The sequence below is a fragment of the Protopterus annectens genome, chromosome 9.part0 (assembly GCF_019279795.1).
Source record: "Protopterus annectens isolate FY-2018-M chromosome 9.part0, PAN1.0, whole genome shotgun sequence".
Lineage (NCBI taxonomy): Eukaryota > Metazoa > Chordata > Ceratodontiformes > Protopteridae > Protopterus > Protopterus annectens.
Window position 1 is genome coordinate 154100216 of NC_056743.1, and position 24974 is coordinate 154125189.

The following is a 24974-nucleotide window of genomic DNA, read 5'->3' on the forward strand; positions in this document are numbered from 1 at the left end:
AGAGAAAAAAGCAAATGTATTTACTTAATTATGTTTGCTTTTCAGCTAAATACAACAGCAATTTAGAGTAAACAGATATCCCAGGGCAGTTAATAATAATACCCAAGTATGTTTACTTAAAATACAAACTGATATGGGACACTAAGTAGTACATGAAGAGGTTTGCTGTCTCTTGTGAATGGAAACAAAAGTATAAGAACCTCAGGGAAGCAGGGGGTTTTGAGCACAAATGGAATTTTTTAGCTTATTGTTTCTGTTAGCAGCAGTCACAATAGCTACAGAGCTGAAACATTAAACTGCAGCTATGGCCGTACCGAGCAATCCTTTTTAAGAATGTAGTATCTGAGAGCATACAGAAAATGGGTAGGTAAATATTTCTACATTACATGCCTTAGTTCAGCTTATAGAAGTTCTGTAAGTCTTTGTAACTTCATTAAGCAAGGAAGTAACCACTATTAAAGCATTAAATGCTACTATACTGTTTATATTGTTTGTTTTATATTACTTTTATGTGCATTCAAAGTCTTACATTCTCATTGTATTGTGTTATTGTATTTATAATGGTTTTAAGAGTTTTAAACAGGGTCCATATGCACAGTTTTTATTCACTTTATTTTGTATTATTGCTTTAAATGTGAATAACTTTGTTAATTGATCAATCAAGGGTTTTATATAAATGGTGGTTAGAAGTTGGTATACTCATCTGATGAAGTTGTACTGATGAAAATGCGACGATACGGTTAAGGCGTTCTTTTTGTTCGTGTGCTCAATAAAGTTGGTGTTGCTGTCTGGTGAACCTTCCAGTGCCTTATTTTTTAGTTAAGTAAACACTATGGTCATAGGATGCATGGTTAGGTTACATATAGTTGTTCAAACAACCTGACAAGTACTAACATATGAGCCTATGAACCATGGGAAAGAACTATCACCATGCCATATGCCATATGACATTGCCCACCTTTCTTATGTATTGGGTGCTATTGATTGTACACACATGGCATTAAAAGCTCCAGCTGGTGTCCATGAACTGTATTATGTCAACAGGAAGGCGGACATTTTAACTGAGAGGTAGTGTGCATCACACAGATATTGATATTCAGTGTAAATGCACAGTATCTTGACTGTGTCCATGATTCCTATATGTGATATACAAGTCAACTATATTGTTGCTTTCTGCAGAGTGACATTCCACAGGGTCACTCAGATAGTAAGGACAGGCACTGTTTAATCAGACATGTACAGAGGCAAACAGAGTGTGTGTATAGCTCACCCTCCATATCTTCCTACTTTCTTTCAAGTGATACAAAATATCAAAAGAAGACTTGGCAGGTAATACTTATACTTATCCCACTCAGTATGGCTGAACGAAAGTATAACACTGCCTCTGCAAAAACCAGATATATAGCATGCGGTCTACCTGCTGATGGCCCATTTCTGCCGCTTGGATACATCTGGGGCATTACTGCACAGTTTTGCTGTCACATCCAAGATGTTTCTAGCATGTTGCATGTTATGAAATATGTTTACTTGCTAGCATGAAGGCTAGTCATCTGCTGCAGGAACCTTAAGATTTTTTATAGCTGACATTGTTACAGTCAGCACATTAATATCATCCAGTGATGACTGAGAGACAGTGAACAGCAGCTGCACCACACACCCTCAGGCAGCAGCAGACAGCTTATATGACAGTGCAAATGAAGTCCAGTATCTAATTCAGCTGTGCAAGTGTTGATGAGCACAAAGTAAGAGGACTGTGTGACACAGGCTCTGCAGGGCAGTGCATGATGAAGTCACACTGTACATCAGGCATCTCCACATGTAGACACAGTCACAGTCATCATCATTTACTCAGGTGTCACATGGCTGTCAACACAACCTGGATAATGGTCATGTATCTGGAGGTGGAAATGAGGGACTCATGATAAGACATACTCAATGTCAAACAATGCATTTCTGTGATGGAGAAAAGGCACTCTGCAACCATAATCTTGGAACAGTGCTCCAGCTTGATGTGGTAGGATTACAAGCCCCATGACATGGATACTGTTTGACTATGGGGACAGGACCTGTATATATTCTGTTGCCAAGATGTCCTGCCCATGAAAGATGGCAGTCATTGCCATCTATGGTATGTGGTAGAACAGTTTGATATTCCTAGAAGCACATATGTAGAATGCGCATATTGTGTCAGCTTCCCAATATGTGTACCTAGTGTACATAACACCAATGACAAGGACAGCACTGTTGCACATGGTGGTGATTGGGATACTTGCTATCCTCTGCACCAGGGCAATGATTGTGTTCCTTGCTATCCTGTTCACCTAGGTAGATATGGCTGCAATGTGTGCCACAATAATCTTCATAAGATCTAGACTATCATTTTATCTGGACTCCATGATCTCATCAAGTCATTAACAGCACTGGGTGACATACTCATGGAAGCCATGCACCACTCCAGCCATCTCCATGTGTATCAGCTGACAATCCCTGGGTGATAGCCCTAAACATCTTCTGATTGAGGCCTACTGCTGCCTGCATAGCAGGGGCTTGCTGTGACATGTGATGCCATCAGGAATCCTTGATAGGTTGTTATATGGTTGGTGTACCCACATTAATGCAGTACACTCCTTTGCTTCTGCAGCCACAGGGTGAACAGTGCTGAAGTGACTAGTTTTAGGTGAGTCCTGCCCTACAGGGATAATGAGTGCTTATGCTGTTCAGCCTGTACCTTGGGTGTGGGTGTACCTTCACCCTGAGAAAGGTGTAGATGTGCAGAAGATTACCCAGAATGGAGAAAAGCAGAGCCTGCATCATTTGACTGCGACTCTGTCTATGTCTTGTTGTCATCATATCTTGGAAACTGAATGGTGTCCTGACTTAGCATATGTAGGTGTCACTGTAGCAATCTTCTAGCTTATAAATAAATACAAGAAAGGGCACATTTAGTCTGAATACCCAGGCTACATGAGAGGACTTCTGTTGCGCAGGCAAGCAGTGGTCCAGAAAATGCAAACAGACAATAAACACATACCTTGTCTGCCATCAATCTGTGCCTGAGCACTTGACATATGGACCTGCAGCTATGGCATGTTTGCACACAATATGTACAAAGCTGATGAATAAACATTTTGTGTGGTTGCCATCATGCTGCATTGGCCTCTGAGATATGTGAGAATTTGCAAATCCTATAATCTGTGCTCACTCATCCAAGTAAACTGTGGTTTGTGTGTGCCATGTATGTGCACAGCGGCTATATAACATTCTATATAATTGCCAACACGATGCTTTTTTCTCTGAGGTATGTGAGGGTTGGTAACTCCCAGAACCTGTGGCCACTCATCCATGTAAGATACATGTGTCTTCATCATTTCTGGGTTGTTACTAGAAACTCCCCCTTGTCAATTAAGCTTGCAAGTGGCACATGGCCAACCTCTCCAGAGGCTGACCTCTTTGCTAATAGGCTGCTTGTTTTCTTGCAGGCCGACCTGATCATGTTGTTGACATGCCACTGACAACACTGTATTGTGCAATTCCTTTCATCAATAGCAATGATGCTGTGGACCAATGTCTTGCTCACATAGTGCTGTATTTGCTGGTGAGCCACCCTTCTAACTAACAAATGCTGCCATGGGTCAAAAGTGCATATAGTAGAATGTCATCCTCTGCCTGGCTGAAGTTGTCCATGCTGTGCTATCTAACCCCCCAAGGACATGATGACAGCTATGAAAGAAAGACACAACATTATTCCAGCGACTGCTGACAAACTATTGTAAACAGTGGGTTGCTATAGGTATACACAACAAGATAAATTTGTACAGGGATAGGAATGCAGTTAATGCCACATATATGTTATGTCACAGACAGATGGCTACTCGATTCTACCTCACTAGTAGTATACACAGCTTGGGTTTTCCAGCCCATAATGTATATAGCGGTGAAGACTGGCCTTTAGAGAAAGCATAATTAGGGGGCCCCCAGGTTTATTCAAAGGTGACAGGGAGGTATTGGGTAGCTAGGATGTCTCTCTCTCTCTCTAATAGGAGGCTCAGTACAGATGTCTCACAATATATGCACATAGCACCTCTGACTAGGATGTACAAGATAACATAGGATTAGACAGTACTGATATAGTGGGCTGCCTTCCAACAGCTAAAGTGTATATACAGCTATGTCTATATCTATATCTATCTATATATATATATATATATATATATATATATATATATATATATATATATATATATATATATATATATATACACACACACACACACACACACACACACACACACACACACACACACACACACACACACACACACACACACACACACACACTGCAGTGGTGGTACTGCGGTAGCGTTGTCATCTCACAGTAAAACGTTGTCCCATTCGATTCTCAGTTAGAGCGTCTTCTGTGTGGAGACATGCATGAATGGGCGTACCTTCGTTGAAGGTTGTGCGTCAGGGCTGGGAACTTGGTACGTAAAAATCTACTGCCAGTCATTAGCGGACCGGAGTTCCACTGTGGTGACCCCTAACCTGGAAAAGCCAAAAGACACAACAACAACAACATATGTATCTATATATATATATATATATATATATATATGTACATATATATATATATATATATATATATATATATATATATATATATATATATACACACACACACACACACACACACACACACACACACACACACACACACACACACACACACATGGATCTACTTCTAAACTTCACATTCTCATATAATCTAAATTCATTTTTGCGAGATGAAAATCACAAAAGCTTAAATACCTGCATGATGAATTTTTCCCAGGGTAAGTAAACACTTGCCCAAACTTAAACGAAACACACACCAAAGTAAAAAACACACACAACCCCCATAACTATATATACCAACTCTGGGATCGCACTACCATGGAGAAAAGGCATGTTGGGCAAGTATTTACTTACCCTGGGAAAAATTTGTTATTCAGGTATTCAAGATTTTGTGATTCTTGTCTTGTGAAATTGAAGTTTAATTATATGAAATTTTGAGCTTCAGAAGGATATATATATATATATATATATATACATATATATATATATATATGTGTGTGTGTGTGTGTGAGTGTGCGTGTGTGTGTGTGCGTGTGTGTGTGTGTGTGTGTGTGCGTGTGTGTGTGTGTGTGTGTGTATATGTGTGTGTGTGTGTGTGTGTGTGTGTGTGTGTGTGTGTGTGTGTGTGTGTGTGTATATATATATATATATATATATATATATATATATATATATATATATATATATATATATATATATATAGATATAGATCTAGGACTATTGAACGAAAGGTCAATAGTCTGAATCCACAATCACCGAACACACTTTAACAAAAGCGCTTTTACCGAAAAAGCGCTTTCGTTAAATTGTGTTGAAAAAAAAAAAAACATTACTTTTACGTGCCCCCCTGCACCCCCCCCCTTACTTAAATATTCTCACTCCGAGGTCGCACTACAGTGGGGAAAAGGATTATCACTTATTCCCACTGTAGTGCGATCTCCACAACAGGCATACTTATGCGAATGTGCCTTTCGGTGAAAAACACTTTTGTGCAAGTATCTGTTTCGGTTATGTTGTCGTTCGGGCAGGTAACCATAGTAGACATTAGTGTAGAGAATAGTGTATTTAATCTATACTCTGTTCCAAGGCAAGAGCTTATCAGTACAACAAACCTGAGAAATGTATCATACCATAATACTTTTAGAAAGATAAACTTATTTATTCACTGTTAGAGTAGTGATAACTTCTTGAAGACTTCTGCTACAAAAGGATCCAAAGTCTTACCCGACTTCCAGAACTTTGCACCCTTCTCCAACCTGGCTGGGGAAATGGTCTTCACCTTGATATCAGCACATATGTACTATAAGACAGACATTTGCCTATGCCATCTGTACCATCTTTAATCATTTCTTGGGCTGGTTCCCAGTAGTAAGGAGCTTTGAGTTCAGACCACAGAATGATCCCCCTGAAGTTAATGCCTTACCAGTATGCTCAAGCAGAAGGGGTTTACTAAGTTACCTTTCTAGTTACTAGGTCAATCTGGGGAGGAGGGGTACCTTAATGGGAAATGAGGAACAGGACAAGGACTAAGAGTGGGCAGATACCCAGCCCACCTCTGAGCAGACCCCAGAAAAGGATGAGACAGGTGGAGGGAGGGAACTAGTACTGAAAGAGTGGATATTTTCAAAGGTCTACAATTATAGTAAATTCTTAATATAACTGCAGCTTGCACAACATAGTATCATCTGCTGAAACAGTGAAAACTTCTTGGGAAGATTCACAAAGCTTCAAAATTTTGGGTTGGTTGGAGTTGAGCATGGGGTGCTTCAAGAGACCCTGTAAAATCACTATGAAAAATCCCACCCTTGCCATGAAAGAAATACCCATGTTGTAATATTTTGAAAAACCAACTGATGACTGTGTAGTGGCTTTCAAAGTGGACTAAGTGCTGACCACTCTTAGAAAGGCAGACGTGGTTCCAGTGGCTCTAGTGGAATTTGACCTCATCTGTCCTGAGGTAGTCTTATCATGGAAAGAATAGCAGAAGGAAATGCAATTAAGTTACCAGTTTAGAAATCGTTTATAAATAGGTTTGCTCTTACTGCCTTGTGCAAAACCCACATATAATTGGACTGTTTCTGTTTATCTTTTGTTTTCACAAATAATATCTTAACTGTCTGTGTATATCTAGGAAATGGAGGAACTTTTCTTTTTGCTTTTGGGGCAGGGTATAAACAGGGACATAAATAACCTGATTTAAGGACAAATCAGGCACTAATTTAGGCATGAAGGAAGGGTTAGTTTGACATGTGCTTCTGTCATTGTGGAATTTCAGAAGAGATTATTTACACGAGGGTTGTCGACTCACAGCAAGACGTTGTCCCGTTCGATTCTCAGCTAAAGCGTCTTCTGTGTGGAGACATGCATGAAGGGGCGTACCTTCGTTGAAGGTTGTGCATCAGGCCTGGTACATCGGCACGTAAAAATCTTCTACCAATCATTAGTGGACCGGAGTTCTGATGTGGCGACCCCTAACCGGGAAAAAGCCGAAAGACACACACACACACACACACACACACACACACACACACACACACACACACACACACACACACACACACACACACACACACACACACACACACACACACACACACACACACTGTTGTTCTGAAATTCTCCTGACAAAAGTGATGATGCCTAAAAACACAGTTTTCTAGTACAGACACTTGAGGGAAGCAACAGCAGCTGGTGGAAAAGGAAACAGTGTTTGCTTTTCTAGGACATAATTGAGATTCCATGGTGGTGAACACTTTCTTTGGAGGCCTCTGATGCAAGGACCCCTCAATCGTATTTCCTTACCAGTGATACAGAACTGAGTGGGGGTTCCCAGGGCAGGCATGTGGAAATGGAAGATACATGCACCTACAGTAAGGAGTAAGACAATCTTGCTTTGAAAAGGTCTGACAGGAAATATAAATCAAGGGACACTGAAAACTGTGTCAACTCTTGCCCCCTCCTTTAGCATTAGGTGAGGAATCTTCTCCATTTCGCTAGTAAGATTTTGTTGTATGACATTTTCTTAACTCAGAGGCATAGATAGGGCAAGTGAAGGGAGCAAGTTCCCTAGGCACAGAAAAGTTGTGGGGTGTGGTTGCCTGATCCTGAACACTCTTTAATACATACTGGTTTTTAAAAGCCAGTATTGCATTTGTGGACAAATCTGAGTGCTGTACTACTTTGCGTGTGGTCTAAAGTGTAGCAACTGCTGCTACATTGTAGGAAAACAGTTTATTACAGTTTAAAAGGAAAGCTTTTTATTTTTTTTTGGCTGAAACCAAAGCACAGTAAGTCTCCTTGTGGGGTATAAACAGTAGCAACTGCTTGTTAAATTCATTGGTACGCTTTAATGTTTTAATGGATGGAGGACTGAGATGAAATTTAGGTGGATATGAGAGGGCTGAGCTATTTTGCGTCATAGCTATTCCCTCTCAGTGTCTTGACCATGAGCGGTTCTAGGCTTTTGGTGTTGTTTCAAGTCACTTTGCTGTACTGGGTTCTCCTGTCCTTGAGCTGCTCTCCTTCGGTTTGCCTCTGGACTGTAACACATTTTTCAGATAACATTTACGATAGATTAGGGTATGGGGGTGAAGCACCTGTTTCTCTAACTGCAATTTTGGTTTTCTTCATATTGCTCTGGGTAGGAGGGAAGCAAGTCTTTCTCAAGTGGAGCATTGAGGAGTTGAGCTCTAACATGGTCTGACAAGTAGGGGAAGTCCTTAGCTAGACATGCCTCTTTATCACTGACCATGAATCTGCTGCTCTACCCAAAGTGTTCAGGATTTGACCTTTGCTGTCATTTGGAAGTACATAAAAGATATTTGCAGGAATCCACAATATTGATAAAACACTCTGCTTTCCTGTGGGAAGGCATTTGGGGATATGGCTCCAAAGATACTCTAATAAATGTATCAACCAAGAATTCTGTCACTGGAAGTATTGCAAAGGGTTTTTGGAACTTGATAATCCAGGAGGTCCTTGTATCTCTTCTGGTCCTTGAAAACTTTTAAACTCATAACTGAAATGACACTTCATTGTATTGTGGATACCACCAAATGAGAAATCCTCTTGAGGAAAGACAGAAGATAAGGTATCCTCATTGTCCTGCTCATAACTGGATGGGTAAGAAATTTGGTTCATGCAAACCAATTTATTCACCTCTGAATCAGAGGATCTAATTTCAAGGGAGGGGGTTCTCTTCTTCTTTTAAGACATAAGCCACTTGACACTAATGACACCTTTCAAGACAGTTACTACTATTTATGAAAGTGAACAAAATGCTGAGCCAAGTTTATTCAATTCTGAAAGTGATTCTGGGAAACAGAAAGGGATGAAATCCCATGCAGCTCAGATGAGGCAAGATGGCAGACCTTTGACTTTCCTATATGAAGGTGGAAAACTGATGACTTTAGTCTAAGAATTATGGATGTGCTCATCATCAGGGTTGGGTGGGTGGCCTAATGGTTAAGGTGTTTGCCTTACAAACACAAGGTGCAGGGTTTGAGTCTCACAAGGGATAATTGGCTAGGCTTAAAATGGCTTGCAAGAGCAGTTAGCTTAGTACTAATCTATGAACCTATGAACCGAATCACTGAAAGAATGCTGCCATCACCCTCAGAAAGTAAGATATAGATGTCAGAACTAGACACTTACAGGGAGGTGTCTGGACTGATTGATGAATGGAGGATTTTGACTTGACAGAATATGTTGTCATCCAAGCATATGGCAGTTATCTGTCAGAAAGCCAGGTACAGGACTCAGAACAAGATACGCACAAAAATGTGTATGGACAGACTGATGACTGGAAGATTTTGGCTTGAGAAGATATGCATTCATCCAAGCATATGTCTCCTGAAAGGTAATGCCAGAGATAATCTAATGAGCACTGCTAGAGACCATGGGCAATCCTGTAGATATCAGTGTTGGGGGGGCTGATAAAGTGACTCAGTAGATCTAATGCCCGCTGCTTACAAAATATCATCCTCTCCCTCTCTTATGTCCTTCTTATGACGGTATGTTTCTCTTTTCTCTCTTTTTTTTTTGTAGGACATTCACAGTAGGCTTATTTGATGCCACAGCAGCCTTGTTAAGGCATGTAACCTTCTCTGATTCTAGTAGTCTTGGAGAATCTTAGCTGCCTGCTTAATGGTCTTCTAGTTGAAGCATGCGTAGTGAGGACAGCGAGGTAAATTTTCCATAGGGCCCAAAGTGAACAAGCGCTGTGTGTAGAAACTTTTATGTAGGTTCTGCTTCATATATGAAATGCACTTTTAAATTGTCACTTCTGACATCTACTGCTGAGATCTAAAGAAATCTGCAAAAATTATAAACACGCACAGAATAAGCGAAGAGAAAAATAGACTTACCCCTGTATGGTACATAACTGAAAACTTCAGAAGCCAGGGATAATCAATGGAGTGATAAATACTAGTCCAATATGCATCAATCTGGACTCATACTGCAGCAAGAAAGAACAAAAAAAGGCATTAGCAGGAATGGCATCTACCCAGCAAGGATGAGGAAAGGGTGCAATGCTCTGGAAGCTAACCCGGACATCAGGTCCTTCTATGGTAGAAGTGCCTAAGAAGATATCATGACTGCAGTAGTAGACAATATGTTAATCATCAGTGTGTACCTCCTTGAGGCTGTCTTTTCTATAAAACTTGCTTTTCTACTGACAGAAACCTTCTTCACACTGCTATATTTGATAATGCTCCATTTTTTTCAATATATATTTATAATGAAATAAGTGTTGGCATGTTTACTAAAGATGCAGGTTTGTACTGCAGATGGTGTGGCATGCATTCATATGGGGGTAGGTTCCATACATGTCTATGAATTGTTATATTTGAGTGACATGTGCAGTAAACATGAAACATACCAATGGCACTGACATTTTGCATCTGAAGGTTCATGACAAATTCTTGCCCATGTGCATGTAGTGTGCTTCAGGGCAGTGTTAGGCTACACTGCTCCCAGTTCAGCAATCACATTACCATTGTTAATCTTGGGACACCATGCTTTTCTTCCAATAATTTTTTTCAAGACATTCATAGCAATTGCTACCAGTGCTGATGCCAAAGAGATTGCCTGCCTGCTGTGCTAAAGAGAGAAAATAATGTTCTTTTTCTTACAGAGGCAGATCGGGGAGCAGCTGCTGAAAAATTGTTTAGGTACATTTAGGAAGGTGGATGCCTGGTTTGGTCTGCAAGAGGTACTGACTGACTAGTGAGTAATGCAGATATTGGTATAATGACCACCAGAACCACCAGCTTGGAGATCTGTGACTGGAAAGTTGAAGTTGGGTAAGAATGCTCTGAATGTTAAAATAAGTAGTCATTTTTCAAACAGAAATTTTAAACCATGTTTTTACTGTCATTAAGAACAGTGTTCCCAGTAAAGGCTGTTTCCTCAGTTAGATTCCAGGATATAGGAAGTGGGCTACTGTAAGTGATTGTCATTTTGCTCTGAGAGCAGATTGTCTATGTGTCATGGTATTACTACATGTTGTATGATACTGTGTAGCTTTTCAGTTGTGAAGCTGTGGGCTCATGCAGCCCTACCATTCACCCTTCCATACTCCAAGGCTCTGGAATTTTCTCTAAAACATTCAAAATCCCATGTCAGGCTTCTGCTATCCTCATCTTACATGTGACACTATGGCTTAGTTGTTAAGCTGTGGGCACCATGTCAGACGTCTGCTATCCTGCACTAACATATGGCCTGTGAATGACTTGTAAAGGTATTGTCACTTTTCCAGGTTCTGGTATCTTGCACTTACATGTGTTTTGTACTGTTGTCTGTATCTCACCTACACCTGTATGTGAAGGCTGCTATGTCCCTTTTGTCTTTTAACATAGGCACCGTGAGAAACAAACCATAATGTCTGCTACTGGAAGCAACAGTAGATACGTTTGGCACAGTGCGGCTAGTTTGTTTATTAATTATTGTTTTGTATTATGTATATTCTACCATTTATAGGACATCTTCACTTATGACACCCTTCCCATTATATCTCCTTTCTGTAGGCCAAGATAATGTGAATGTGGCACATGTGTGCCTGCCACCACTTGTCCTTGGTTGTGGCTAAGCCTGTAGTGGATGAGAGGGCTGGGAGTGCGTCACTGGAGATCATGACATCTCACAGACAGCCTGTCTTCATCAACTACTGCAGACAAACCATAGGTGTGGTAGATGGTAAAGGAGGTGGCTGACAGGGCAATGACCTTGGAGTAGCCAATACCTTGTTCCACATGGAGCAGACTGCTGATTCATTCAGCTAGCATGTCCCTGTCAATGGTCCATGAGAAGAGGGTGTGCCACAGGCTACCCTGACTCCATCTCAGCCTTTTGATAGGTATGATTGAAATCGCTCCAGGCCAATCAACAGCCAACATGCTGCCTGCATCCCAAACTATCCACTGACAGGTGCACCTCCTCCATTTGTGTCACAGCTCACCATTTGTATATTGCCCATATCACCATTTATTTATATTCCCTGTTTGTCTTTGTGCAGCCCTTGTTTCCTCCTCCAGGTGTGTAGATGTCTGTCTACAGACATTTGTGTTTATTTGCTTATGTGATCCTGTTGACCACCTTTCCTCCTCCTGTTTCTTATCATCTTTTCCATCATCCATTCTCTTTCAGTATTTAAAATGGATACCCAACCCCCAAAAATGTGTTCTGCTTCACCCATATGCATTTCCTTTAATGCTTTCCTTCTGTAGGTACCTCTATGCATTATATTTCTCCATTTCCTGCTGTCCTATACTCCTCTTTCTTCCTTTTCATGATAACAGGAAGTGTCCTGCTGATTGGAAATCAGAAAACACATGATCTCACTGAGTTGTATGTTGTTACTGTGCAGCGCTTGCTGACAGAGCTCTTTATGTGCCAGCTTGATTGACCAGCTGACTAACAGCCTCTTGAGGCTCTTGTTAATTGATAGTCACTTTATTTACAGCGTATTTGTTTCTCTGCTATTGTTGGCTTGCATGTTTTTATCAGTGGTCCCTTTTCCACATTGGAGCATAGCTAAGCACAGCTATCTGCTCAGATGTGCACTGTGGTTCCCATTTGGATATTCATGTGTATCTTACAATACGATGCATCACACTACTTTGCAGCACAAACCTTTCTTTAATACACAACACATCTCTATAAATCCTAGCCTATGATGTAAAGCTCTTTGAATGACCTTGCATGTTTTATGCTTCATATAAAATACATTTTGAGGTATCAAAATTTGGGTGGAAGTGAGAGTTCCACTTTAACTGTCTTGTTTGTATCCATCCATCACTCCTTTTTTAAAAATTTTACATATGGAGTTGGGGTGTCATATGAGCAGTGATAAATCATATATAGTCAATGTTCACACCACAAGGCAGTTAGCCCTGCAATAGTTGTTCTTTCATAATGCACATACTCATACCTATAGCCAATTTAGTGTGCCCAATCCTCCTGCTGCATGGTTTTGGAGATAACCCAAATGAACACAGGGAGAACATGCACAGTCTACACAGAAGGCACCCCAGCCAAGAATCAAACTGGAGAACCCCTTACTATAAAGTACATTACCTGCTGTAGCACAGTGCCATCCATGTTTGTGTGTGTTATATGTTTTAGTTGTTATGGATAAAAATACAAAGCACAAGCTACAAATAACCTCTAGCAAAATAAATTGTTAATAGTGCCTGCATGTATCTAAGTATAAAATATCACAAAATCTTGCATGCACTTTTATCTTTCTGTAACTGTACATATTACCAGAGTTTGACATATTTCATTAGAATTCAGAGAGCATTTCATTCTATTCTTAATCTAACTGCAAACATTTAGTGTGTGCCTGTAAGAAAAATAAAAAAAAGAATAGTCACTTACAGCAGTTGTAGAGTTTGTTGATCTTCTTTATATCTGTATGACTTACTTCTACGTATTGTCCTATTGGTATATTTGGATCTGGTTTAGGTAGAACAGTTGGCCTTCCATTGACAGAGAAGGCATACCTGAAATAAATCACAGTTACACTTAATAGTTAATGTCTGCCCAGAGCTCAAATCAAACAATTACTTTGAAGAGAATGTGGATTTCCTAAAATTTTCCATGGTTTATCTAGAAATATTATGTAGTCAGCTTCAGTGCTAATGCCATTAAGCCTGCACTGCCATATTAGTCATATATATCTATATATCTATATCTGTCTATGGATACATGGATATTAAATACATTTTCCTACCTCACATTTTCTAGTATTAATATCAAATTGTGAAAGCTTCTATAAAATATTTTTATAGCCTTTTAGAACAGATCTGAAAAATTATTACAATACTCTACAAATTAGTCTGTAATGTTAGGGTAATAAATGGTCTCTTGACAATTCTTCCCAAATATTCAATATTAATAAATCAATGATCGAAAGCTAAATGCAGTGGTGATGGAATCTGGTATGTCAAAAACATGATGGAGAAACTGTACTTTATTTGTTGGATATTTTTCATTGCATAAAAGTTCTCTGGCTAAAGACTCTTTAATAAGGAGTCCTGGCATTTAACATCTTTTTACCAAAATTAGAGAGAAGAAAAACAGGGGTATCTGCTTGTTCTCAGTCCTGCAAGTGAAAAGCCCTTAAATCTAGATGATCTAAGGGAATAAAAATGAAAAATAGCCAATGCTTGCTTGCATGATCGAATACTAGTGGTTAGTGTGCATGGTGAATGTTTCATTAGGTATTAAATGATGCTCAGCCTCTCTCTTTTGTACGGTGAGCCAGACAAAATCTCATTCTAGATGGTTAAATGGCTGAAATCTTGATGAAGATATAAAATAAATGAACAATCAGTCCTCAATCTTGGTTTAAATCTTTTACTGGCAAAAAAGCTCTGCTTAGAACATTGAGGAACAGTGCTTCCAGTGTTGTATTTATTGCTAAAAAAGTAGGTGTGTACCAGGCAGGGACAACTCGTTGACAAGGGGGGGTGGCTGAGGAGGGGTAAACCTTTATTATTATAATTATGTCTGTGATGTCATGGTGGGTCCGCTTTCATGAGCTTGTGGGTTGGGTTCACAAACAGGTTGTAGTCCAAACATGCCCAGACATGTCCCAGTGATCTCCAATATCTCATAGTCTCATAGATCAATAAAATTTAAACAAAACCTCAAATTATTTTCCTTGATATCTACCAGACTCCACAAAAAGTCCACATAGAAATCGATACACTATAAAAACTAAGTTGTGCAGCACTTTCAGTCTTCCTTCGTTACATTTGCCAATTAGACCAAGAAACATCCAATTAAGAAGCTAATGTGAAAGAGTTAAAAAAATAAACCATTCTAAACCAAAAAAGTTTTATACCAAGCAAATAATTCAAAACCACCCATGTCACACTGAAAAACGTAGAATTGACATAAAAGCCATGTCAGTGAGCCACTGCAATTAAAAATTGAGACAACAGACAGCATGTCATTATCAACAAAATCAAAGAGGTATTACATAGAAAATGACAGAAAACTCAAATTGCTTTTGGAGTCCAAAACCCAGTTCTGTCAGTGAAACTTTTTGTGGTCCACTTTTCATATATTCAGGATGGGAATCAGGGACTGAAAGCATAATACTGAGACCCAGGGATTTTCTGGCTAGTAACTTAATCTGCCATCTTAGTTCCCTTTTCTCAAGTTGGTTGTTGACGTTACCATTGAGTGGGATGTCATCCACTTGGTCAAGAATGTGAAACAGGAAGTTATTGTGACCTACCAAGTTGTGGGCATGTATTGTCAGTGGGTTGGTATAAGCTAAATACCAAATATCATGGTTATGTTTGGCAATTCAAGTTTTTAGTTAATATTTTTTCCCACATGAAAGGCTCGACATTTGGAGCATTGTGATCTGTAAACTACCCTCACTGTATTACAGTTACCAAGGATATATGAACGAAAGATCTTGTAGCTATAGGGGCAGCAAAAATTGTCCTTGCAGCTCATATATTGGCAGTAAATGCATGGTGCATCCTTGCATGGAAAAGTTCCTCCATTTGAGAGTGTTGTGGGATGTTGTTTCTCGACTAAGTCTCTGATGCTGCATCCTCTTTTTGGGGTGAATCTTGGCATAGGTGGAGAAATTTGGCCCAAGTTCCTATTTTTGGTGATGACAGACCAATTGTTGATGTTAATATTTTTGATTTCCTGATAGTCAAGCGATTCAGTGAGGGTTATGTTCAGCTCACACTTCTGGCCAGTGGTTCTTACAGCAATGCCCCAGAGACCTCTATATGGGTTATGGTCCAAGGTCAGGTTCCTAAGGTTGTCTTCCTTTTTCTGTTGGATGATAGGTGTCAGGATCCCCTTATGTAGTCTGTTGCTACAGCCCCTTGTGAGAAGGTCTTTTTCTAATCCACATATGTTTTTGGTGACGTTCTCGAGTTCTTTGAAAACTCTACTGATCCTGAGGACCTAGGATTTGACCACATTGCATTTGTGTTTAAGCAGGTGCATGCTTTTGTAGTGAAAGAGCATATTGTCCCTGGATGGCTTTTGATAGAGGTTGTTGGTGAGGGATTTATTGTCCAAGGTTTTACTGATGGTAAGATCTAACAATTTTAATCTTTTCAGGCTCTGTTTGGTGGTGAAGCACAGAATGTTCATGGATTCACTGATATGTTTGAGGAAGTCATTAAACTGGTTTTGGTTCCCATTCCAGATGATGAAGATGTCATCTATAAATTTCAGATAGCATCCCATATGTTGATAAAAGGGGGAGTTATAGACAAACTTGGACTTCCATTTCCCAAGGGCGGTGTTAGCCAAACTGGGTGCCATAGCTGCCGCCATTGTGATACCCGTGGTTTGTTTGTAGATGGTGTCATTGGACCTAAAAAATTGTTTCTCAAAAGTGAGGAGAGTAAGCAAAAATGGAACTTAGTCTCACCTTGTAGTGCTATGTAGCCCCTGTTGTATGCTTCAATTACTGCATTGATACAGTACCAGTGAAGTAGGAAAGTGTAAAGTGCCTCCATGTCAATTGTCACTAAAAGAGAATCAGCATAGCTGGTAAGGTCCTTGATTTTGTGGAGAAAGTCAACTGAGTCCAAGATAAAGGTGTGGTTGTTTTCTGCAAGTGGCTTTATATTGGACTGTAGGTAGTTGGCAATAGGTTCTGTGACTGATCCTCCACTTGCAACCACTGGCCTATATGGTGGATCCAAGAACTGGGGTGGCCTTGGGTGCATGACTGTCAGGAATTAAAGTAACCTTTCACTGATGAAGTCCCTTCTCATGCAGGTTGACGAGCTCGGTTGTAAGGTCCTCAGATTTGACTTGCTGCAGATTGGTGGATAGGTAAAATCTATTGTCGTTTAGGAGCCCCTTATTTTGTTGTTGTAGGTGGAAGTGTCTGTAATTAAAATATCACCACCTTTGTCAGCCTACATAATCCTGCATGCTTTGTCATTGCTTATTTCCTTGAGGGTCTCCGATTCTTCCTTGTAGATATTGTATTGTCTGTTTTTGGACAGTTTCACACTTATCCTGAAATGCAGTGATTACTGGGTTAGGAGGAGGGCAAAAATTACTGGCCCAGGTGCATGTCCTTGTGGTGCTGGGTATATCTGAACCATCATCATTGTTATTGTAGAAATACAGTTTAAGTTGAAGCATCCTAGTTAAGAGCCTAAGGTTTTCAGTCATGTTGACATGGGTGGCTCTTTGTTGGGGGACAAAAGTCAAACATTTTCTAAGAATCTGGAGTTAGATTTCAGTGAATGATGTCTTGGAGTGGTTCCATATTTCTACTGTGTTCATTGAATTCCCCTGTTGCATCTCCCTGGTAGTGCCATGTTCCCTCCTGGGGATGGTGACAGATATGTTTGAGATCTTGTTTGCCTTGCCATGTCATGTCCCTTTGTTGGTAATGGGTCCTGGAGGACTCCATGGGTAACGGCTGGCAGTTTTCTCTGGAGTTCTTCCCCTGGAGGGTAGGAGGGTAGCTTGTTGTGGATCTTAGTGGTCAAATCCCTGGGACTCACGATCTCCAGAGTTTCCAAAGAACTCGAGAACTTCACCAAAATATCAGTGAATTAGAAGAAGACTTTCTCACCAGGACCTGCTCAATGACACCCCCATGCCACATGAGACTGCTATGACCCATTCATTTCTGCCTTGGAATCCAAATTGCCCTGCCCATTCCATGGCAAGATTTGGATGGACGGGAACTGGTCAGATTGCTTGTGCAATATGGTGGCCAGTCTTGCCTGTCACAGAGCAGCTCCCCATCAGTGTCTTTTTTTTTAGCTATGTTATTGGCTTCCCTCCAAGAGGAGGTGTGCTTACACACACTGAATTCCCCTTGACTTAGCCATGGAGCTGGCAAAAAAAGGGAGCAAGTATTTAGTTTGATACTTAATGTCTCATGGTGTAATGGTAATTTCCATTAACTATGGGGGATATTGATTGTAGCTAACAATAAAGTAATAGATAAGGGTAATTTGGATCTCCAGGAGTTCCATGTTAGGGTTGTGGGTAATTCGATATGATGTAATGGTGTTTCTGATAAATACAGATACTCTGCTGCAGTTGTCCAAGGGACTATGGATGTGTTAGTTGTTAAACACTGGACAGAGGGAATGCTGTCATTGCACTGAAACCACGACTCAATAACTACACAAATATGAATGTTCTAAATTTGCAGGAGGGCCTCAAGTTCTGGAATCTTTGTATTTATTCTCCAAGAACTGAATACTGCTACCGTAATGCTGTGTGAATTTGAGTTGTGTTTGCTGCATTGAAATGCCCACTAGGAGAACTAGGCTTAAAAAAGGCAGTATTTGGACAGCAAAGGCGTTGGCCATTATGCAGAAAACTTTGTGAAAGCCATTCCTTTGAAACAGGAAATCTTGTCTGTCATCTCATCCCAGGCTAACACGTACTAGCTCCCCTTAGAATGACACCGGCTACTTAGCCAATTGTTAAAGCTAAATATCATTACATGGTATCTTTAGACGTCATTCATGGTAAAGGTAAGAGACTGTTTAAGACCTTCTGGGTGGAGCACCTTGGGTCATTCACTCCTACATGAGCCATTACTAGGTCACAGTCAGATTTGTCAGGTTTAAGGGACATCATGGATCCTGGCACTAGAGAAGCAGCTTACATTTATCCTGCTCTAGTACATTCTGCTAAGTGAGGAGTCTTTCTATCTAACAATAGAGTCATCTATTATTAAAACATTTCCCTGCATGGAAGCAGAATTATTTGGCCTTATGGGCTTAGTGCAAATCTGCAGAAATCAACCCAGAGTCACCCAGGAAGCAGACCTATGTGTTAGTGGAGACAGAGTGGGCGTAGCCTCATATGCTGTACTATGTTCTATTAGAATGAGTTCTAGAAGGCTTTGGCAAATTTTTCTTTGCAGCCTTAGCATAAATTATAGCTCTAATCGTGTGTTGTATTTGATGTGGTGTTGTGGACATATTAAGCTTGTTGCCAGTGGTCTGATGGGAAAAGATTATATTCATGTTTCTTAAATACTTGTATTTCTCACATGTAGTAATGCCAACTGATAGAAGGAGTGAACAGTCAGTAAGCATAATGCAGTTACTGCACTGACTTAAGACCTAATGTGATCAAACTGATCACAGAAGGTGTGAGAACAGACTGTTGAGTCTGTTGCTAGAGAGTGGAAGAGAAAGGCTAGTCATTGTACTCAGGTTTAGAGGGAGACTGCTATTGTTGATCCTGAAGATTTATGCCTGAAGTATTTAGGGTTATCTTCAGAAGTCAGGTTAGATGGTAGCTTAATGAAAAGACACAGTTTGACTTATCTGTATAAATTAAGGATAATTTCACACAACAGCTTTATACAATTACAGCTCCTGGTACCATACAGGTCACTTGCATACACTGTGGAACAGATGCTGGAGACTGCACACTATATTTAGCTTGTAGCATAAAATGAACACTAAACACTAACAGTGAACAGCTATTATTATTTTTGAGCTTGAGGGGTACTGAGCACAATAACCAGGGTTATCTAACACAGGGCAATTACTAGTCATGAGGACAGAACTGCTGACTTCATAAATAATTGTAGACTCACAGGTATTTGCACAACTCATGATACTTATTCACACCATGGAGCAGTCACTGGGCACTAGCAGCAGTTGCTATAGTGTGCAAAAGTAGTGCAGCTGTTATGCAATAACACTGAGCGGAACAGTAGTGTACACCCACTAGCACGATTTCTATTTACTGATCCCTAAATAATAACTAGCAACTAATAGGCAATACACTAGGCACTGAACACTATAACTATAGCTTCTAAAAGCAGAGCAGTCCCTAAGTGATAAATTGCTCTGGATGTGATATTATTGTCTAATACTGTGTCTTACATTATTTTGGTTGTTGGGGTAATTTATCATACATTATCACCTAAGATCAGTAAAATAACAATTAATTACTTACTTTCCATAGTGCATGATTGAACCATAATCGTAGTGTGTTCCAAGATTATTAGTATCTATTCTGGCAAAGGCGTATTCCTTCCCTGTAGAGAAAAGATAAAGGAGTCACAAAAGTATATAGACAAATGCCATGCTCTGCAGTAGTGCATGGATAGCTTAGGTTTCCTATGAACTTAAAGAATTATTGTTCAAAGTATTACTATTCAGTGTCATATACAGAGCTACCAGCATTAGTGCAATATAACATCTCATCTGTTGCACTGATTGTCAAGAATCCATATGAGTAGCATGGCAGTGATTTCTTTTCCATGCAAATTCATTTGATGGAAAGTAATACATTGACAGAAAATAGAATGTAACAATTTGTAAGACTAGAATGGCCACTGACAATTATCCATTGGCCTGCCTTATCACAAATCATGCTTTCATAAGCCTTGCGTTATGTACACTTATCAAATATCTATTGAAATTCTGTTGATACAGATGTAAACAAAAGACCCCATATGTCAACCCCACATCATGAAAAATGTATTCCAGTGTCATTCGGTTGGTCTGTATTCTGAGAATTTAGTCTGGGTTTTAAATTCTTAACAGATCTCACAGTACACAGATGTTTAAGGAGAAATACATTCCAGTATCAAATTAAAATATTCATTTGTAAATGTAAGAGTCAAATGCAAATGACTTGGAGATGCACTACAGGAATCATGCTTAAATCTGAGTGATCAATAATATAGGGAAATGTGATATAGAGAAATATCAAAAAGCAAACCAAGGATACTCATTATCCAATGAATTCTAAAGGGTTTGTTATTCACTGTGCATTTATAGTAGGATAGCTTAATAGGATGTAAGAGATGAGATCTATCCACATCTGAGATCCAATCCTTTTGAAAGTGAATTGCTCAAGGAAAGACCTTGTTCTAGTTCCTTAGTATGCAGCAATGACAAGGCCTATCACTGACTATACATTCTCATTTTGTTCATTTTCAGACTGTGAGATAACAACATAAGAAAAAAATATAAAAACACTATACACAGATGATAACTATGTTAGATTTGTAGAATACCATACCACTTTGAATTTAGTGGGCACTTCTATTTACTATACTGAATAAATGTGTTCAGCATTATTAAACTCTATAATGTACTAGGAATCAGAAGAGATTGTTGATGTTAGATCAAGTGTATATAGTCTCAAGGCAAACTTTTTTCATTATCATATCTTCCATATAATAAACTACCAATTTCTTTAACATCTGCTGTGAACTTAATTTATAAGAGCAAATTAGATTCAGTGATGGAAAAGTGGAAACTTAGGATAAATTCTCCTGGATGTAGGCTACAGGTAGATCTAATACTTTTCTACTGTCATTGCGTTTGGAGAATATCACATATTTTGCCTCATATTTCTGACGTGACCTCATGAAATGTATTATTTCTTGGAAAAATCAGCAAGAATTACAGTCACTCAATAATGCTTGACTTTAGAGCTTCACACTTCTTATTTTGTCTTCATATTGATGTAAAATCTGTTGTTTTATTAACTGTTAAGGCACAGCCCTGGTAGCTAATCTCCCTATCCACATTCCTTGTACCATTATCATGACAGACATTTGCAAATGGCCTTTTGGCCATGCTCAGTACTGGGATGTGGTGGGGACAGCTGTGCTGATCTATATGGCCGAGTGATTTCTTGAATCACTCGGACTCTAGATGCATTCCTGAAGGTGGATCTTGGGGAGAAAGCACATGGTTAATTAGGATATGCCTTGCCCATGGAAAGCCTCATTAACATTCAGCACAGCCTTGGAGCCAGCTCTATGCAGTGCTGCATGTCTTCATGATAGACCACCATGCAGTACTGTTTAGGCATTTACTGAATCACATAGCGTCACTGTATCATCAGAGACAGGTCAAATACTGTACAAAGCCATAACAGTGATATGCTGAGTAACTGTTTTGATTTGCTTACTGGCTTAGGAAGATCTCCATTGAAATATCACACACAAAACCTGATGTGCCAGTGATTTATTCTCCTAAAAAAGTACTGTACTTGTACCTTTCAGAAGTAAAGCAGAACACGAGGGAATAAGGTGAATGAAAACCTAGTTGTCATTACGGAGCAACTAGAGCAAACAAGATTAATGAATTGTATACTCACTTTTGTAAAGAAAGATATGACTTGCATTTTTACTGATCCATATCAGCTGAATATGGTGATGAAGAGAAAACACTGCATATTGTTGTCATCAAAGAAGTGCTATCTAAAATCCCATATGCAATATTTTTCTCAATGCTATACATTATCCTACATTTTTGATGAATAAGGCAAGATGATCAGAAATTGAAACTGTACATTCAATACACCATTAGGAAGGGACAGGTTCTTTAGACTCCTAATGGATATTTTATCAGCAGCAGGTATGCTTCAACAAGCTGTATACAGTTCCAGAAATGTGTGCTTATACGAATGCTCTATAGCACGTATGCTGCCATGTATATGGACTGGGGTACTCCATAATGGCAATACAACCTTCTCCTCACTGCTCCACAATGATGGCCAGGAGAAATTCATGAACATTTTGGCTATGACTGAAGTACCTACTGACTTAACCACATATTAAAACTAAAGGCCCCACTCCTATGTCAGCATTTATTTGTGTGGTATTTGCAGCATGACTGTGTTGTGGAGGTGGTGATATGACTGGATGCACTACTGTGCTTCTCTGCATGGTACCCAGTTGCATTTTGAAGCATTTTAGCAAGGGTGTACTTTGACCACTTTTTGAGCATTCTTATAAATTGTATGCTGGTGTTGTTGCTGAGACATGCTAGTCTGAAAAATCTTCAAATAGGACATGGTTTAACTTTCCACCAGGTTGTTCTTTCTCAATTAATACTTAACTGCAAAAACAACAACAACAAAGAAATGGCCCTGGCTCCTAGAAATTAGTAATTGATGTCAGCAATAATTAAATAATTGCAACCACAGAAGCTTAGAAGCTTCTAGATATCTAGACATTTGGTTTGATCAGACACTAAGTTTCAATCATCAGCTTGATGGAAAAAGGGATAAAAATAAATCAAGCTGTTTGTTTGGAGGGGCATAAAAATATCACATCCCCCAGAAAGGGAGGCAAGTTGTGGTCAAGGGTAGTCTTTTACCCCAGCCTCCCCCTAATCCACAGACTGTATTTGCCACTTTGTAATGTTTGTTCCATGGAAAAAGTGCTACTTGAGGAAAAGAAAGGAGAAAGCAAGGTCAGACTGTAGGGCATGGTGGAAAAATATTGGATATCAATATTGCAGATAAGATCAAGATCAAATTGTAACTACTGCAAATATGTTCTTTCTCTTTCTTGCCTAGTTTTTTTTTTTTTAAATCGAGAAAATAGATAAATAAATAAATAGTTACATGAAACAAAACAAATTGATTTGCTGGGGGAAACATGCATACTTTATTGAGGTGATCCTATCAAGAAAAGCAAATGAAAATATTCTAGAGGTGTTTCATTATCCCGAGGATGAAACACACAGTGCAAGATAAAATGGCATTTCAGAGCTCTGTAAACCCCAACCTTATGTGCAGTATCACTTCCGGTAGCTCTATGGAAAAAAGGGAATAGGCTGGAAGAATGCAATGAAACCTAAGCTAAATGATGACAGGGGTGGAGGGTGGTGTATGGGGGAGACTTAGGTATATTAGACTGTAACCCAAAGAAGAGAAGATAAAAGGGTATCATCGATTACATTTTATTATGTAACTGTTTAGAAATGTGGTGTTAGAGAAAAAGGACAGAAGAGAAAACAGTTACTAATTGTAGCTAGAAGGAGAGAAGGTAATTTCAAATTTGGCTTAAGGAAACATTGTTTCACTGAGACTGTGGGGATATTCCTGGAATGCATGGTCAGGGGTAGCAGCAGGTCAAAGGAGGGCATTCAATGATGCATGCAACAGATGAGAGAAGAGATAGGGTACAGGCTGGAGTGGAGTAGGAGCATGGGAACCAAGCACAGCACTCAGGTAAAATTAAAATAGTCTGTCTCTTCCGCAGTGTCTTATCAACTTCCAAGACAACAAACAGACCATTCTCAACTCATAATCTTCACTTGTGACTTCTCTAAGTATTACATACAGGTGGACACTGACAGAACTCAGAGTAAGAAAGATGTATATTTGCTTAGCTTTTCTCACAAATAAACATTATTGAAAAGAAATGTACTTAAGTGGAATGTACACACAATTACTCCTAATTATTATGCTTTCTAAAATTATTTAGCCATTGATTGTTATAATGTAATAGTGTACCCGACATCCAGACTGCTAAATAGTGCTAAGAAACATGTCTGAATTCTACTTCGTCTGACTTTTTTTTCACATGTAATTATAACAAAATGTTGGTTTTCACAGTTTCTTGCTGCTAATTTTGAATGATTACAGATCTGACATACCTCTTTCGACATTTTGGAGGTAGATGTTAACAAAGTCATCCCGGTCACTGCGACAATGTTCATGCTGAAAGCCCAAAGCATGCAGAAGTTCATGTTGGACAACGCCATGATAAACACATCCTGCACCAAGGGAGAGCTCTTGTTCATCATGTTGTCTTCCTACAAAGGACCAGCACCTGATGACCATCAAACACAGGTAGAGTTAATTAAATAGCAGATCAATAGACTACAGATCAATAGACAACAAGGTGTTCATATACAGTAGGGCCATAAAATGCTGCTTGTTTTAAGTACCACATGAACCACTGTCAGACATTCTGCTTTCTACACCATGACTGAGAAAGGACATTATATTGCCATGATATTTAGCTAATGGGTGGGGGGGGGGGTCTAAAGATTTGCACCCTATTTACAGTACATTTTTAGGTGAAGTTCAGCAGCCCTCCTATAAGAAAAGCA

General features: G+C 39.4%; 1 protein-coding gene across 2 annotated transcripts in view; it reads right to left on the reverse strand.

Moving 5' to 3' along the window:
• LOC122810860 (high choriolytic enzyme 1-like) overlaps positions 1–24974 on the reverse strand; it is a 160352-nt gene that overhangs the window by 22132 nt on the left and 113246 nt on the right. The window contains exons 6-9 of one of the 2 annotated variants that reach the window (XM_044082411.1): positions 24516–24691; positions 20062–20143; positions 13492–13616; positions 9979–10069 (exon numbers count right to left, since the gene is read on the reverse strand). In XM_044082411.1, the coding sequence (XP_043938346.1) occupies positions 10065–10069; positions 13492–13616; positions 20062–20143; positions 24516–24691 (388 nt within the window). In that variant the 3' untranslated portion in view covers positions 9979–10064. Of the gene's footprint in view, positions 1–9978; positions 10070–13491; positions 13617–20061; positions 20144–24515; positions 24692–24974 lie in introns of those variants that run through there. The other variant, XM_044082412.1, reaches the window with a different exon arrangement.